Here is a 17,335-nt window from a genome sequence, read left to right on the forward strand (position 1 = left end):
ATATAATAATTTTAGATCCTGATTTGGACCAACTTGAAAACTGGGCCCATAATCAAAAATCTAAGTACATGTTTAGATTCAGCATATCAAAGAGGCCCAAGAATTTATTTTTTGTTAAAATCAAACTTAGTTTTATTTTGGACCCTTTGGACCTTATAAATGTAGGCCAATTTTAAAACTGGACCAAAAATGAAGAATCTACATACACAGTTAGATTTGGCATATCAAAGAACCCCAATTATTCAATTTTTGATGAAATCAAACAATGTTTAATTTTGGACCTCAATTTGGGCCAACTTGAAAACTGGGCCAATAATCAAAAATCTAAGTACATTTTTAGATTCAGCATATCAAAGAACCCCAAGGTTTCAATTTTTGTTAAAATCAAACTAAGTTTAATTTTGGACCCTTTGGACCTTAATGTAGACCAATTTGAAAACGGGACCAAAAATTAAGAATCTACATATACAGTTAGATTCAGCATATCAAAGAACCCCAATTATTCAATTTTGATGAAATCAAACAAAGTTTAATTTTGGACCCTTTGGGCCCCTTTTTCCTTAACTGTTAGGACCAAAACTCCCAAAATCAATACCAACCTTCTTTTTATAGTCATAAACCTTATGTTTAAATTTCATAGATTTCTATTTACTTATACTAACGCTATGGTGCGAAAACCAAGAAAAATGCTTATTTGGGTCCCTTTTTGGCCCCTAATTCCTAAACTGTTGGGACCGAAACTCCCAAAATCAATACCAACCTTCCTTTTGTGGTCATAAACATTTTGTTTAAATTTCATTGATTTCTATTTACTTTAACTAAAGTTATTGTGCGAAAACCGAGAATATTGCTTATTTGGGCCCTTTTTTGGCCCCTAATTCCTAAACTGTTGAAACCAAAACTCCCAAAATCAATCCCAACCTTTCTTTTGTGGTCATAAACCTTGTGTCAAAATTTCATAGATTTCTATTAACTTAAACTAAAGTTATAGTGCAAAAACCAAGAAAATGCTTATTTGGGCCCTTTTTGGCCCCTAATTCCTAAAATGTTGGGACCAAAACTCCCAAAATCAATACCAGCCTTCCTTTCATGGTCATAAACCTTGTGTTAAAATTTCATAGATTTCTATTCACTTTTACTAAAGTTAGAGTGCGAAAACTAAAAGTATTCGGACGACGACGACGACGCCGACGCCAACGTGATAGCAATATACGACGAAAATTTTTTCAAAATTTGCGGTCGTATAATAAAAATAAAAAAAGGTCTTGCAATTATACTGAGCCTCACTGAAACATATCAATTCAACTTCAAAGCTTCAACTAAGTGTTTTGCACATTTCCCATAAAAAATTCTAATTCAATAAATATACTACACTATTTAGTTTCATTTATAAAGAGCCATAAATTATGTTTCAAATATTTTGACTTTTTTGAGGAAAAAAACACCACAATAATAATGATCAACTCAAAATGATAAATCCTGTCCAACCTAGTGAAAAATTATATTTTAAATGATACGATATACATTTCTATAAAAGATCATATGCTTTAACAGATTTTAACCAAAACCTAACTTGGCACATTATCAGTGTTCACAAGTCAAATGATCAAATGTTGTATGAAAAACCATGATGTATAGATTACATGTCATCAATCCAGTTTTTGAGGATTTAAAATTATCTAAATAACATAAATTGAACTATTCCTAATAGAATCTGCAAATTCCCTGCCAACCAAATATAAAGCCCTTGAAGAAAAAAATGTTATCAGCTGTGCTAGCACATGAGGTCAGTATAAAAGTGAAAGTATGGTATTTACAGTGATATATAAATAGAATTGTATATAATTTGATTGTTCATGTTAATTATCTCTCTTGATTGTTCATGTTAAATATCTCTCTTGGTTCTTCAATATCAGTACAACAATCAAACCTGAAAGTATACAATAACATAATGGTAAATGATTGTTAGGGATCTCAAATTGTTTTGATCTCAATTAAACATAGCAAAGTTGTTTGACAGTGTCATAATGTTTGTTTGAGCGTGGTGATGTGGTCTGTTAAGAGTGTGATGTATAGCCCGCTGTTGTTTGACAGAATATTAACTTATCAACAATCTGCAAATCCCATGTACACATATGTTGATAAATGGAACAACATCACTAATAATTTAGTGACAAGAAGCTTCTTCGAAAAATTTCCACCAAATAATTTCATGATAAGCGAAAATAAAATATTTGCCTATTCTTCAGTTGTGAATATGGCACAAATGAAGGTAGAACTTTGAAGGTAATTTGAAATCTTACGAAAAAAATCAAATAAAAAAAAATCCGAAAAATTCTCATTGGTTACCTGAGGTAATTTGTTTATTTACTAAAGAAAAAAGTTCTAGCTTGATGCATTGTTGACAAATAAAGTTGTGCTACTTTTTAAAAGGGACTTTAGAGGTGAAAATACATTGATTTCTGAGCATCACCTTAAAAATAATACTTGAAGTATGTACAGACAGGCCACCATGCCTTATTATATTTGTGAAGTGGTATACAAAACTTGAATGTTTAGGAAACGTAATTAAATTGATTTTGTATTTTATATATTTATTTACCTTGATCTCTAGTGGCAATGTCTTGGCAACCAGCCTAACTGACGAACACCAAATCCAATGGTACAACCCAGCATTGTAAACAAACCAATATAACCAAATGTGCCGTACCGTCTTTTCTTTAGATCTACAGAACAAAACATTTTTTTTATAAATTTCATCGTCTTTAATCAGGTTTTTAAATGTTTCTTCAAATTGAAAGGAATTCTGGTGTTAATATATAAAAGATAACAAGGGTTAGAGAATACTGTGAATTGATTATTATTCGTTGAATACCAATTTTCGTGGCTGAACAGAGATCAATATTCAATTAAGCAACATACAATTATATACTTTTTCTAAGAACAGCATAATTTTAAGAATATTTGGTTCATTTCAAATTCCATTGAAGAAAAGATTACAAAGCATTTATTGTTAGTGTTAGGATCTACTTATAAATTTCATTTTTTAACAGTTGACTATTTTAACTTTTTTTGTGCTACCATGTTATGGTCTTTTTAAGGATTTTAGCATTGTTTTATTCATACCTAATATAGTCTGTATTTACATCCTAGTTTATCCGTATAAATCCTAGATATTATTTAACACAAATGTATAAACATACAATCACAATGACTGTATCAAACTGACCAAATCTGGGTCAGAATCACAAACAATTCTACCAAGTTTGGTCTCCTATATATAGATTATGAAAGTGGTAAGTACTGATAAGATAATCTAAAAATAGAACATACCATCACTATAGTAACCATATGCATAAGCTACTTTTCCTGCGATCCATATCCATCCAGCTGCAGCACAGGTTTTCTGAGAGAAGATAAAAGTAAATATACAAAATACTAACAGATAGGACATAAACTTGGTTACTAGTACATCACCCTACTTCATTTCATATTAAAATCTTAACTGGAGGTTCTTAAGAGCCTTTGTGGCTGACCTGGCCTTTTTTTAACTAGAGCCAGCCACTCTACAAAATTTTATAGATAAGAATATAATTCATGACTAAATTCTTGTTCTTGCTGATCATTTATGTTGTCTAAACTTGCTATATTAAACTTTTTGCAAAAAGTGCAAAATTGGGTAAAATAAATCCTCATCATTAAAGGGTGATAACTCTAATATGGTGAATGGACTGACACTATCTACAAAATAATTTCCACAAAAAAGTGGAACTAAAATAAATGTACAGTAAAGGAAATTAGACTGCTGCAGAATTAAGCCTTGCAATAAGTTAGTCAGTAGCATTACTTGAAGAATAACATTTGTATATATACACATTGAGAACATATGTTGAATTCAAAAAAGAATTATAATACAGAATAATTTTTAGACAAAGTGAAAGAGCTGTGATATCTTTTTCTTAAATTATTCAAGTTTTGTGCTTGACTTTTAAGACACTTTCTTCTTTTTAAGAAATCTGACTAACTTTTTTTTTTTATCATTTTAGGTATAATTACAAGCTATTTGTAAAAGTCTTATAAAATCTCATTCAATTTATAAGTTTTTAAGAACAATAACTGGTCAATGATAAAGCTATGAAAAATCAAGAGAGAACATTTTCCCGCCAAAATTGCCATGCAAGCAAATTGATCCCTAAATATTTTTTGATTTTTTGATTTCTCAATTAATCCCCCATCGATATACACTAGTTTTATGGAAAGTTATTTATTTTGAAACTGAGCAGCAAACTTCCTTAATTGTGTTACTTACAGGATATTGTAAACCTCCAGCAAACAACAACATCAGGTATGTAGGATAACCCTCCAATCTGTAATAATCAAGAAATCATCATCAATGCATCCAATTGTATTTTTTTCAAGATAATTTAAGACAAAAAAAAAAAAATTGGTGTGTTTGTGTTGTGTTTGTTTCACTTTGTTGTCTATAAATTATTTTTCAAATCTATCGAGTTTATGCTTTCAATTATCGATTGACTTCTGCCTAATGTTCAGTGGTCATAAGCACATTCAAATCAGTAGATTTTGATCCTGTATTTACAAGTTCATGAAAATTTGCAAATAGGCTATTTTTTACCTGATTAAATCAAATATGTAAAAAAAAATATACCTTCATGTGCTACTTTTTGCGTAAAATGAGGTCAAAATTTTGTATATTTGCTCAAATTCAGATTTGTGGCCGTAATTTCTTTTTCGAAAGAAAGACATTACTTGTTTGTTATAAAAGATAAAAACAAATTATTTTTTGTTAAATAATCGGTAATTTCTGTATTTTATAAATATCTTTAAAAAATATGCATTTTTTTATTCGGAAATGACTCATATTTATCAAATGTTCATGAATTAAGGAAAAAACGTAATTTTTTACTGCATGTTTATCACAATTAAAAAAATCCTCTATTTACAGTTTTATACAATTTGGGTCATATAATCTCCCTGCAAAATGAAACCAAATGCCGTTTTGAAAAATAGGGGTCCATGAACTCGTTTTCAAATTAAATCAGTTTGAATGATAAAAATCAGTCGAAAAATGCATCTTTTCCCGATATGTCACAGTTTGACGTCGCGAAAATAACAAATTATGTTAGCAACGTCATTACCTTCCCTGTAACTGTATCGTATGCCCTTAAGATGTTAACATAGTTTGATGATATTGATGTAACCTACTTTTTAGTCTGATGTTTAACTTGCAAGGTTACAGATTACAGGAAAACATATCATCCACTAGAATACTTTATTTCAGACTCCAAGCTGACCAGTCCTGCCTCTTACTTCTTTATGTCATGTGTATGGTAGAAAAGTAACAAATTCACAAAGGGAATTAAATCTGCAACCTTCCTTCCACTGAAAGACATGTGAACCTACCAGACAACTTTTAAAACTGTACATTCAAAATTAAACATTAATGCCAAAAGCCAGCCATGGGCATTGAAATTACAAACTTTAAACTCCTTTATATGTCTATCTTGTGTATCATGAAAAATATGAAGGTGTCAAAAGCAATGGTCAATGACTGATGGGATGACAATAACTCAATGGAAATGAGATGTGATATTTGTTAATTAACCCTGTCCTCCATAATGATGCTTTTTGACGCCACCCCCTTTACTCAATAATGACGCCTTTTGACGCCTGTGTAGTACCTCAGTTGAAATGCTTTGACTACAAAATGTCTGCATCAGACTTAAAAAAGTTTGTATCCAATATGAAAAGAATATTTATGAGAATATCTGACTTGAATTTTGTTGATGAAATATTCGTTTTCACAATGCATTAATACTTTAAACCTGATGATTTTTTTTTATTGAAAAAAAATCCTATGCGAATGAAGCATGTGAAGAAAAAAAATCCATGGAGGAAAGGGTTATTAAATAAATTTACAACTATACAGATGTACAACTGCCTACAATATACCATTAGACAGTGGCAGATCAAGAAATTTTCATGAGGATGGGCCCACTGACTGCATAAAAGGGGTCCTTTCCAGTCATGCTTCAGTGATTCCTTATATAATAAACCATTTTTTTTCCCTCAAAAAAAGGGGGGGCTGCCCCCTGAAAAACCCTCTAAATCCGCCTCTGTTAGAGGTTCTCCTTAATAGACTGACCTTAAATAATTACTAATATCAAACTTAAACAATTGTTGATGGTCTCACCTCTGCTTCTTCATTTGGGTAAGAAGAAGAAAACAGAAATCAACACTGTATTGTATGTACATGTACTTACGTATTTTGATGAACTCTTTGTACACAGTTGAATTTTTCATTGTCAGCAGAATACAGGGTTGGATACTGAAATAAGAAATAAATCCTTTAAGATTGATGAGATTTACATTTTTTCATTTTATAACTGCATAAGCTATACTCTGTACTAAAGAATGTTACCTAAAAGATTTATTTTATAGTTTATAGTATTAAAATTGGATTAAACTTATTATTTCTGCAATGTTTTTTTTACTAAATGTATAACTTTTTAAACATGTTAAAGATGTATATCCAATAACACTGCAACTGGTTTTACATATAATCAGGATTATAAATCAAGATGGGGCTTATAAGTGTGCCTTTAGTAACATTATTTTTATTTGATAAAAATAAAATTTGGACTAAATATATACATCTACAGAACCTTATAATGTTTCAGACAAATGAAATTTAATCAGACTTACAAGTTGAAGAAAAAAAAAATCAAAATCTGTAAAAATAAGAGAAGATACAGGAAGATGCAAAAAAAATAATTACAGAAATAACTAGAGGCTCTCAAGAGCCTGTGTCGCTCACCTGTTACTGTATTTACTGATGTCGGCCATCTTGGTTGGTAGGCGGGGTCATTAGACCCTTTTTTTAAATAGATACCCTAGTAATGAATGTGGCCAAGTTTGGTTAAATTTGGCCTATAGTTTTAGAAAAGAAGATTTTTGTACAAGTTACAAAAATGACGAAGTTGTTCAATATTGACTATAAAGGACAATAACTCCTTAAGGGGTTCTCTGACAATTTTGGTCATGTTGACTTATTTGTAGATCTTACTTTGCTGAACATTATTGCTGTTTACAGTTTATCTTTATCTATAATAGTATTCAAGATAATAACCAAAAACTGCAAAATTTCCTTAAAATTACCAGTTCAGGGGCAGCAACCCAACAACAGGTTGTCCGATTCGTCTGAAAATTTCAGGTCAGATAGATCTTGACCTGATCAACAATTTTACCCCTTGTCAGATTTGCTCTAAATGCTTTGGTTTTAAAGATATAAGCCAAAATATACATTTTACCCCTGTGTTCTATTTTTAGTCATGGTGGCCATCTTGGTTTGATGGCCAGGTCATCGGACACATTTTTAAAACTAGATACCCCAAGGATGATTGTGGCCAAGTTTGGTTAAATTTGGTCCAGTAGTTTCAGAGGAGAAGATTTTTGTAAAAGTTTACGGACGCAGGACGCCGGACGCCAAGTGATGAGAAAAGCTCACTTGACCTTTCAGGTCAGGTGAGCTAAAAAGTAAATAATTACAATAAACAAACATTTTAGCAAACATGGTATTAAAAGATGAAGTTTCAACCCTTTTCTGCAATAAAATGATTCATAAATCTATTTGACTTTCATATTTCAAAGATCCATACTTCTACTTTGTATTTCTTTCTGGCAGCTACCACTTTGTAGGTCATCCAATAAATAAGAAAGGTACTTCCAACTCCTGTCAAAACTACATAGCCATACTCCTGTGGAATCTTTGATACAACTGTCATTTTCCTGAAAATGATAAATATAAATTCATACAATATATATATATGAAAAGTGTCATACCCAAATTTTATATTTCTTCCTTGCCACAATAACTTTGTATGTCATCCACTGTAACAGAAATGTACTAGCAACACCAGTCAGGACTACATATCCATATTCTTTAGGAAGCTTTGAAACAACTGTCATTATTCTGTAAGAAAAATCAAATCATATTTCAGACCATTTCTACACTCAATGGTTGTAATTGCCTGAAACCTGGAAAATGAGAGTTGATAGAGTTTAAAAACACATGCAGTCGTCATCAGAGCTTACAAATGGATGTCACGAAATTGTCAAATTTTGATTTTCCCATTAAGCATGTTATGAGGTGTAAAGTTGTATGCATGTATATTCCATTAATTCAAATGTATACAAAATAATTTCTTCTTGATAAATAATATTCCTCAGGTGCAGGATTATCTAGCTGTGCTGAAGACCCATTGGTGGCCTTGGGTTATTTTCTGCTCTTTGGTTGGGCTGTTGTCTCTTTGACACATTCCGCATTTGCATGTTCAATTTTATAATTTTATGTAAAGTTTGTCTAACTGGTTGAGTTAGAGAAGATCTTCTTTAATTTGGATCAATCAGTTAGAGCGTTTCCTTTAGATCCTGATATTGACAATGAATGAGGGTTTGAATTCCTCTGGTCATGCTGGTACCATCAATGGATTTTCACAATATTACTTATCTCAGTTACATTCCCCTTTTTTTAATACTCAGTTATATAAAGGCGAAAATGATCCCCCCTATTGTCCTTCACATTACATTAACACAAATTTAAGTATTAATAAATTGATTTTTTTTAAAATCTTGCATAAACAAATTTGTATTACATATTTTAAAACAAGTAAATTTTGTCACTAGATACTGTACAGTCACCTTTGTAACTGCATAATGTTTATATTTGTCATTGTTTGTTTCGTTAAGATTCATTATTTTAATATCTCTTTTCATGTGATATAATTTTTTTGTTTCGTTTTACAAAGCAAAACACAACACAACAATAAATCAAACTCATTCTTTGTGAAAACAGTGATCTTGTAGACATTGGAAGTGCCCAAACATAGCATTGAAATCAACAAATATGCTCTCCTGCATAATTATATAATTATATCAAATGTGCAACTTTATGTATAATAGCCAATATTGCACAGACACTTGTTTCTGTCAATGACAATCACGGCAATGACCTACATGTAGTCCAAATAATTATGACGTGCCAGGACGTCACTTCCAGTGAATAGTAAATATTTAACTTGGTAAAATTTGATGGACCTGAATTTTTGAAACGTTCAATTAACATTATTCAAAAATTTGGGTACGTCAAATTTTACAGAGTTTAATATTTAATACTCTTCCGAAGTGACAAGTTTTGGTAGTTCTGGGATATCATCAGATCATCATGATCATGGAATTGTATCTTATCATTTCTTTTCAATATTTCTGGAAATATTATGTATCAATTAGTAACTGCGTAAAAATTTCTAGCCGGCAATAAAAATTTCCTGTCAAAATAAGGTCTCCAAGTTCCCCCCAAAAAAATTTGCTCTCAAAGTCCAGACGTAAAAATGGTTTCAGCATAATGACGTCATAGGAAAGTTCCCAGAAAAAAAAATTAAAATAGCCTTGCCAGAGGTCATAATTATTTGGACCCACAATGGGGTATTTTTGGAATTTTATTAATTGGAAATGAAAATGTTTTAAATTAAAAACAAGCTTTTGACGCCAAAAGTTGGACCTGAACGGAGAAATGAAAAGACCTGAAGGGTCCTGAAAATCTATGGTCGGACTAATTCTAACTTCAATAACTTTTTTTATATTCAGTGGATACCTTTCAACTTTTGATTTTGTGAAACAAAAAGTTCAATATAATGATAATATAAAAAAAAAAAATATATAAAAAATATCATTGGGGTGTCAAAACTCGGACCTGAACGGAAAATTTAAAATCTGAATGAGCCAAAAATTCCACTAATATTTTTAGAAATGGTTGTTAACTTTTCATGTTCAATGTCATTTGGTCTCTTGTGGAGATCTGTCTCATTTGGATCACACCACATCTTTTTTCTAATTTTTATTGACGGATACCAAACTTTCCAAAGATGATAATCAAAACTTGCATGCCAAAACTTATAAGTCAAAGAGACATAATATACCATAGAAATAAATAATTCAGAAAAAGGTTTAGTGCCTTTAAACTATGATAAACCCCTCTCAATCTTTGTATACGTGTCCCAAGTCTGGAACCTGCACTTTGTGGCAAACGTCGGATCTGATGAATTAATAAACAGCTGCGCCATGAGCGCATGATACGCCCGACATCTAGTGTGGAAGTTTTATGCAATAATCATAATTAGTTTCTGAGGAAGTTTTAAGCAATAACCATTTATTGTTTTTGAGACACGGCGGGACATGTGAAACCCCCCCCTACCCTGTTTTTTTTAACAAATACCACTAAAATAAAATTTTGAATCAAACCAAAAAGTATACAGATCTTTAAATTAGTATAACAAAGAAGTGTGTACAGTTTCAAGCAATAATCATAAAATTTTTTGAGATACTGCGCGACATGTAAAAAAATTTGTAAGGGTTCCGCGGAACCCAGTGTCTCGCCTACTTTTGCTGTAAATCGCAGGCTCAACAAAATTTGAGGAAAAAAATCAATAAAAATATTCCTCTTGATACTATCTTTTGATTGTAAGAAGCTTCTGTCCATGTTTGGTAAAAATCTAGGATAGTTAATGAATCTAATAAATGTTTTGGAAACTTTAACTGCAGACTGTATGTAATGTTAACTGGAAGAAAAACTAAGTCCATTTAAAAGTAAAATACGGAAAAAATGGATTAATTTTTTTACAAAATTTACTTCTGGATACTATCTAATCTTATGATCATCAATAAGCTTCTGTCCAAGTTTGGTACAAACCCAGGATAGTTAAAGAAAGTTATTAAAATTTTAAAAATTTTAACCACAGAGTGAATGTAATGTTTCCCCGCAGAAAAACTAAGTCCATTTAAAAATAAAATACGGAAAAAATGGATTTATTTTTTACAAAATTAACTTCTGGATACTATCTTATGATCATAAATAAGCTTCTGCCTAAGTTTGGTACAAACCCAGGATAGTTTGAGAAAGTTATTAAAATTTAAAAAACTTAAACCACAGACTGAATATAATGTTTCCCCGCAGAAAAAACTAAGTCCATTTATAAGTAAAATACGGAAAAAATGGAATTTTATTTTCACAAAATTTACTTCTAGATACTATCTTATAATCATAAACAAGCTTCTGTCCAAGTTTGGTAGAAATCCAGTACAGTTTAAGAAAGTTATTAAAATTTCAAAAACTTTAACCACAGAGTGAATATTTGTGGACGCCACCGACGACGACGCCGACGGAAAGTAGGATCGCTTAGTCTCGCTTTTTCGACTAAAGTCGAAGGCTCGACAAAAAAACAAATCCCTTTTTTTACAAAATACTCAATAACTCAAAAATGAAGTTTTGAGTCATCACCAAAATTTGAGTATACAGATCTTTAGATTAATATAACAAAGAAGTGTGTAAAGTTTTAAGCAATAATCATAAATCGTTTTTGAGATATGGCGCGACATGTAAAAAAAAACTCCCCCTTTTTTTACAAAATACTCAAAAACTCAAAAATGAAATTTTGATTCATCACCAAAAAGTATACAGATATTAAGATTAATATAACTAAGAAGTGTGTAAAGTTTTAAGCAATAATCAAGAAACGTTTTTGAGATGCGGTGCGACATGTGAAAAAAACCACACCCCTGTTTAAGTAACAAAGTGCCGTAACTCAAAAAGTTTAAATCTTATTTTCACCAAAAAGTATACAGATCATTTGACCATCATAAGAAACAACTATATTAAGTTTCATGAAATTTGGATAAGTCGTTCTTAAGTTACGGTGCGACATGCAGTCAGAGCTCAGACATAAATAAGTCTGAATCTGCTTTTGACTCATAGAGGTCTAGATTTGTAAGTTTTAGGATTTGTCTCCCTTTAATGTAAGACAAAATACGACTTGAATAAGTCCAATATTGTTAAACAAGAAATAATTGACCAGAATCAAAAAGTTGCAAATATCGACTCCTACAAGTCGATGAGTGATCAAAATTGGTTAACTTCAAGACCCACGCATATTTATAAGGAGGCCATGCATCTAAATTAAATAATGACAACATTGAAAGCCAATGCTTTGTCTTCTAAAGAAAAATATGAATGAGTGTCTAAAAAATTGGAGATAATGTTAATTAACCTTACAATGCAACCACCTGGAATCACACTTAATGAGGTAAAACATAGATGTGTTTAGTAAGGATGTTCAATTAGATAATTAAATATAGATAGCTCTTGAAAGTCCTTGTGAACTCTCATACAGGTTTTTGCTGTCATAGGTGGTGTAGTTTGGCCAAAAAGAAACATTAGGTTTTTTCACCAACATAAATAGACCTAAACAAGTCTGTAATTTTCTGACTTAGATATAAGTCTAAAATTGAAACTACATTTTTATAATAAATACATGTTTCGACTTATTTAAGTCAAAAACAAAAATCGACTTGTTCATGTTTACGCCGGACAGACGGACGGACGGACAGACAGACACCGGACATTTGTATACCATAATACGTCCCGTCAAAATTTTGACGGGCGTATACAAATGAAGTCCTGAATGGACCTGGATATATAATAGTTAATTCAACATAGCTTATAAAACATTTGCATTTAATTTCATTCAAGAAGAGTCCAAACCAACTTGTGATAAAAATATTTAAGTTTAACGATTAGGCCAATTAAAATTAATTGCTAGATTTTCATCCCCGCCCGCCCCAATTTTTTTTTATTTAACAAAAATATGATTTCCTGATTTTGTTCATGTCCTTTACTGGAAACCATCGATAATTTCGTTTCATTCAACATTTCCTGTTTCAAATTTCGTTTAAATTGTATTTCTTCGAGTAATCTAACGAAATGATTGAGTCGACATATTCTGCTGCTCTATGATGACAACATCATCTACCGAGACTATAGATTGATAACAAGAAGGGCATGAAATATTCGAATAACGAGTAAAACGCCTTGTCATTTAATGCAAATTGCGGTAGTCACAAGTGAATCGAAAACCGTGTTTTTTTCTTTATTTATACGATTACTTTGTGTCAGGAACTTTGGACTGTGAATGATATCCAAAGTGCAAAAATTGTAGAACAAATTGGAACAAAAAATGACTGGATTAAAGAAATTGACAGAAGCATGAGTTTGTTTGATTTATGACCGTATATTGAGATTAAAATTCCCTTATATTTACCCATGGCTGTTGTTTTTGTTGACAAACAGCAAACACCCTCTGTAACTGTCCCAATACCCTCAATTTAGTTATTAAACAACAACTGTTTTTGGTTCATGTTTTACATCATAATAACTTTCCACACTGAGTTAACATTTTATTTTGTACTCATAATACTTGTGTTGCATACAATTTTACCAATAGATAAAGGAAGATGTGGTGTGAGTGCCAATGAGACAACTCTCCATCCAAATAACAATTTAAAAATTAAACCATTATAGGTTAAAGTACGGCCTTCAACACGGAGCCTTGGCTCACACCGAACAACAAGCTATAAAGGGCCCCAAAATTACTAGTGTAAAACCATTCAAACGGGAAAACCAACGGTCTAATCTATATAAACAAAACGAGAAACGAGAAACACGTATATATTACATAAACAAACGACAACTACTGTACATCAGATTCCTGACTTAGGACAGGTGCAAACATTTGCAGCGGGATTAAACGTTTTAATGGGCCCTTTTATTGATTTTATGTGGACTACAAACCATTGCTTAGAAACCAAAATTAATTTGGTGTAGGTCTAGTCCAACTAAGGACAATGAAGGAGAGCATTTCTCTTCTCTTTGATGTATACTATAAATAGGTTTCTAAAGCGGCAATTACCTGTATAACAGTGGTTGCTAATCAGGGATTTTATTTAAGAGTTTAAAAAATAGTGTCGGATTCCTTATACAGCATGTATATACATTATACAAGCTTGTTTTCCACTATCATATACCCCGCGGTATGAAGAACTTGTGACAAGGGTTTCATATGAAATAAAATTTAAAAAATAAAATCCTCCCACCCGCCCCATTTTTTTCAAAAATTTGGATGAAAATCTACTTATTAATTTTAGTTGGCCTTAGCATAAAAAGTTTATAGTTGAATTTGTTAAGTTACTGCATCTGAGTTTGATTAATAAAGTTTGAAGTTTTGTAACAAGATATAGTGATAATCCAATTAAAAGATTAAAGTGAAATGTTTATTTAGACTAATGATCCAATTATCACCTAATATCAATACAAGGTGTGAATTACAACCAGCACACCTTCATGTAGTTAAAACATTCCAATCGACGAACACACGTCTTTAAATTACATATGATTTATATGGAAGCGATACTATTATTTTCATTTTATAAATAAAACAGTTTAACAGGTCAGGAATAACCACCAATTGGTGGATTATACCTCAATTGACGTATAATCCACCAATTGACATATAATGTTGTAGACCAATTGGTGTATAATTCTTTGTTTTTCAAAACAAATTATTCCACCAAAATGGAGCATTGTTTTCTTAAAACCATATTATGGTATGAAAACTTGTCAAACATTCCTAGTTTAGTATAGTGACATATCATATTGCATTTAATCAATTATTGTATTTGCAGTTTCTTCTATTGTTATCTTGTCAATTCTTGATTGGCAAACTTACCTGTAATCACCTGTCAATGGACATCATTACTGTCTGTGCACAGTCATGTGATCATGCAGAGCTCCAGATAAGAATTCACAAATTGGGGTTTTTACCCACCATTTTCTTATATAATTGGGTGATAAAGTTTTTTAATTGCATTATCAATTTCAATTCACCCGTCAGGTTAATATCAAATTGGGGTTTTCACCACCAAGCTCCTTAATGTATTGGGTTTTTTCATCGACACAATATTGAAATATTTAGGCAATATCAACCCCTTTTTTCCCATCTATATGTTTCTTTCTTTTTTAGCTGTTTTATTTGGTTTAGGGTTTTGTGAGGGTTATTTGCTAGCTGTTTTATTTGGTTTATATTCACTGAGGAGCAATTGTAGGTTTAAATGGTGTCCCGTTTCAAACCTTTTGCCAGTTTTGTATTTTCTCACAAAAACAGATATGTGTATTCACAGGCACTCGTCTTATACCTTAAAGTTTATATAATAAATTCTGAGACCAGTGCATGGTTTGTATATTCATCAATTCTAACCGTGAAATGAATGAAAAATAGTATATAAACTCTTACACTTGAATGATTTTGTTTTATTCAATTTACATAAATCTGGGTTTAGATGACTTTTATTTAAAACTTTTGGTTTCTGATGCTTCATTTCGTAATTGATTTGTCCTTTCACTTTTTCCAACTGATTTCGTTTTTGATGAAACTCGGTGTTTATTAGCGATGTTCTCGTTCTGGTACGCACACACGCCCGTGCGTTCGATGGACGTTTCCTTAAAACACTGGCTGAGTCTTGTTATCATCATAACTTTCCCTAAGCTTTTCAAAAGAAGCCGAAAACATGCTTCTATTCAATATTTTTACCGGACATTCACTTTCGTTTTATTTCAATGTATGTTATGATAAATCCCGAGCAATGCGAAAATAATATGACACACGCTAATTGGATAAACGCCGAGAAGATCGAAATGTTTACAAAAACACGTGTACCTATTGAGCAACGGAAAACTCAAACAGGGACCCATTTCAGTTACTTGATGCAGGGATCTATTTTTAGAACGACAGGACATTTCCAATTATAAATAATATAAAAATAGTTTACGCGACGACTGTAAAACATATAAGGGTAAATAACGCAAATGGTAGCCAATAAAAGGGTTGAGAACTCATGTTTTTGGCATATTATTGGGTTTTCCGTTGAATTAATTGGGTTGTTGAACCCTTCAATGGACAATTGCATTGGGTTTTCTATTATTTGTATTGCGTGATCACGCAAATACGCAGCTTATCTGGAGCTCTGGATCATGAGTACAACTCCACAGGTGAATGGAGCTCTTTGTTAAAACTTGACTTCCATTATCAAAAGTCAATCATGGTCAATAGTACAAATGTTTCAACAAAAGAATTGTTGTCAACATGCATTCTCAAGAGATGCAGCAGTCATTGAAAAAACTGAAACTTTGGAAGGACTCAATAAGTGTCATAAAATAGGTTGCAAGTTGCAAAATCATGCTCCTATCTCGCACAAGCACTTTATTACAAAAAAACTTGTATTATACGTCAATTGGTCTATACCCATATATGTCAATTGGTGGATTATACGTCAATTGAGGTATAATCAATCCACCAATTGTGGTTATTCCTAAATCCTGACCTGTTCAAGACCTGCTTTATTATTTATTAATGCAGTTTCAGCAAGATGAATAGTTTGAATAAATTTAACAAGCAATCTTCTTTTTTTTCTTCTCTTTAGCATGTTAAGGTCCAGGATTCATCATCAACAAGGTTGATGTTGATGACAGGTCTATTATCCACACTCAAATGAAAAAAAGTGAAGGCCAAGGTGTCGTCGATTTATTGACGTTTCTGGAGAGCAGGTTTAAAGCTCTCTACACTTGTTGCTCACACAATTATATCCTCTACCATGCTACATGGTTCCAGTTAACTATTGTGAACACAAAGAATGATTTTTGTTTGTTAGGGACATTTCATCATTCGTTATTTGTATCATTTCCCGAAAATGACAATCACAAATAAATGACAGAATGGAACCATGACATGTTTAATTGTTTAAAGCATTACCCAAATACTTTCAAAACCTATTGATTATCCTAAAAAATTGATGAATTATAGCTGTTCAAAGTCGAAGGTGACCACTGCGTCCTTTACTGGTAACTTCGAACAATAAGGAGCAAGAAAGAGGACAACGGGTGTAAAGTTTCGTAAACCAGTTGGATAAGTAATATTAAACCAGTAACGAATGGAACGTGAATTCCGGACGTCTCACTAATAAGCGACAATAAGCGTCAAGAAGCGTCAAGAAGCGACAAATGGAAGTTTTTAACGACCTTGACTGGCTATACAGCCCTTGCACGGTCGACAAGAAGCGACAAGAAGATTTGTCCCAAACTTTATAGACAAACATGCCAGGAACATATGACTATGCAAATCTAATGAAACTGTGTAGGCTATAAAAAAGATAATGTGGTGTGATTGCCAATGAGACAAGTCTCCAAAAGAGATTAAATGACACAGAAATTAACAACTGTAGGTAACCGTACGGCCTTCAACAATGAGCAAAGCCCATACCGCATAGTCAGCTATAAAAGGCCTCAAAATGAGAAATGTAAAACAATTCAAACGAGGAAACTAATCTTCAATCTTTGTCGTGATGACAGGGTTGTAAATGATCCTCTCTTGTAAAC

At 31.9% G+C, this 17,335-nt stretch overlaps 1 protein-coding gene across 2 annotated transcripts; it reads right to left on the reverse strand.

The window, feature by feature from the left end:
- Positions 1-1,249: 1,249 nt before the first annotated feature.
- On the reverse strand, positions 1,250-16,847 carry LOC134681080 (glutathione S-transferase 3, mitochondrial-like). Of its 2 annotated transcripts, none has more exons than XM_063540498.1 (7): positions 16,713-16,847; positions 7,677-7,806; positions 6,282-6,346; positions 4,310-4,367; positions 3,334-3,406; positions 2,603-2,726; positions 1,250-1,930 (listed from the first exon to the last, which is right to left on the reverse strand). In XM_063540498.1, exons 2-6 carry the CDS (start codon positions 7,800-7,802, stop codon positions 2,611-2,613), a joined length of 438 nt encoding a protein of 145 aa, XP_063396568.1. In that variant the 5' UTR covers positions 7,803-7,806; positions 16,713-16,847; the 3' UTR covers positions 1,250-1,930; positions 2,603-2,610. The 2 variants fall into 2 exon arrangements, with proteins under 2 accessions (XP_063396568.1, XP_063396569.1); XM_063540499.1 differs by lacking the exon at positions 7,677-7,806 and adding an exon at positions 7,861-7,990 and having other exon boundaries at positions 16,713-16,844.
- Between the last annotated feature and the right edge of the window lie 488 nt (positions 16,848-17,335).

This window comes from Mytilus trossulus, chromosome 8 (assembly GCF_036588685.1).
Source record: "Mytilus trossulus isolate FHL-02 chromosome 8, PNRI_Mtr1.1.1.hap1, whole genome shotgun sequence".
NCBI lineage: Eukaryota > Metazoa > Mollusca > Bivalvia > Mytilida > Mytilidae > Mytilus > Mytilus trossulus.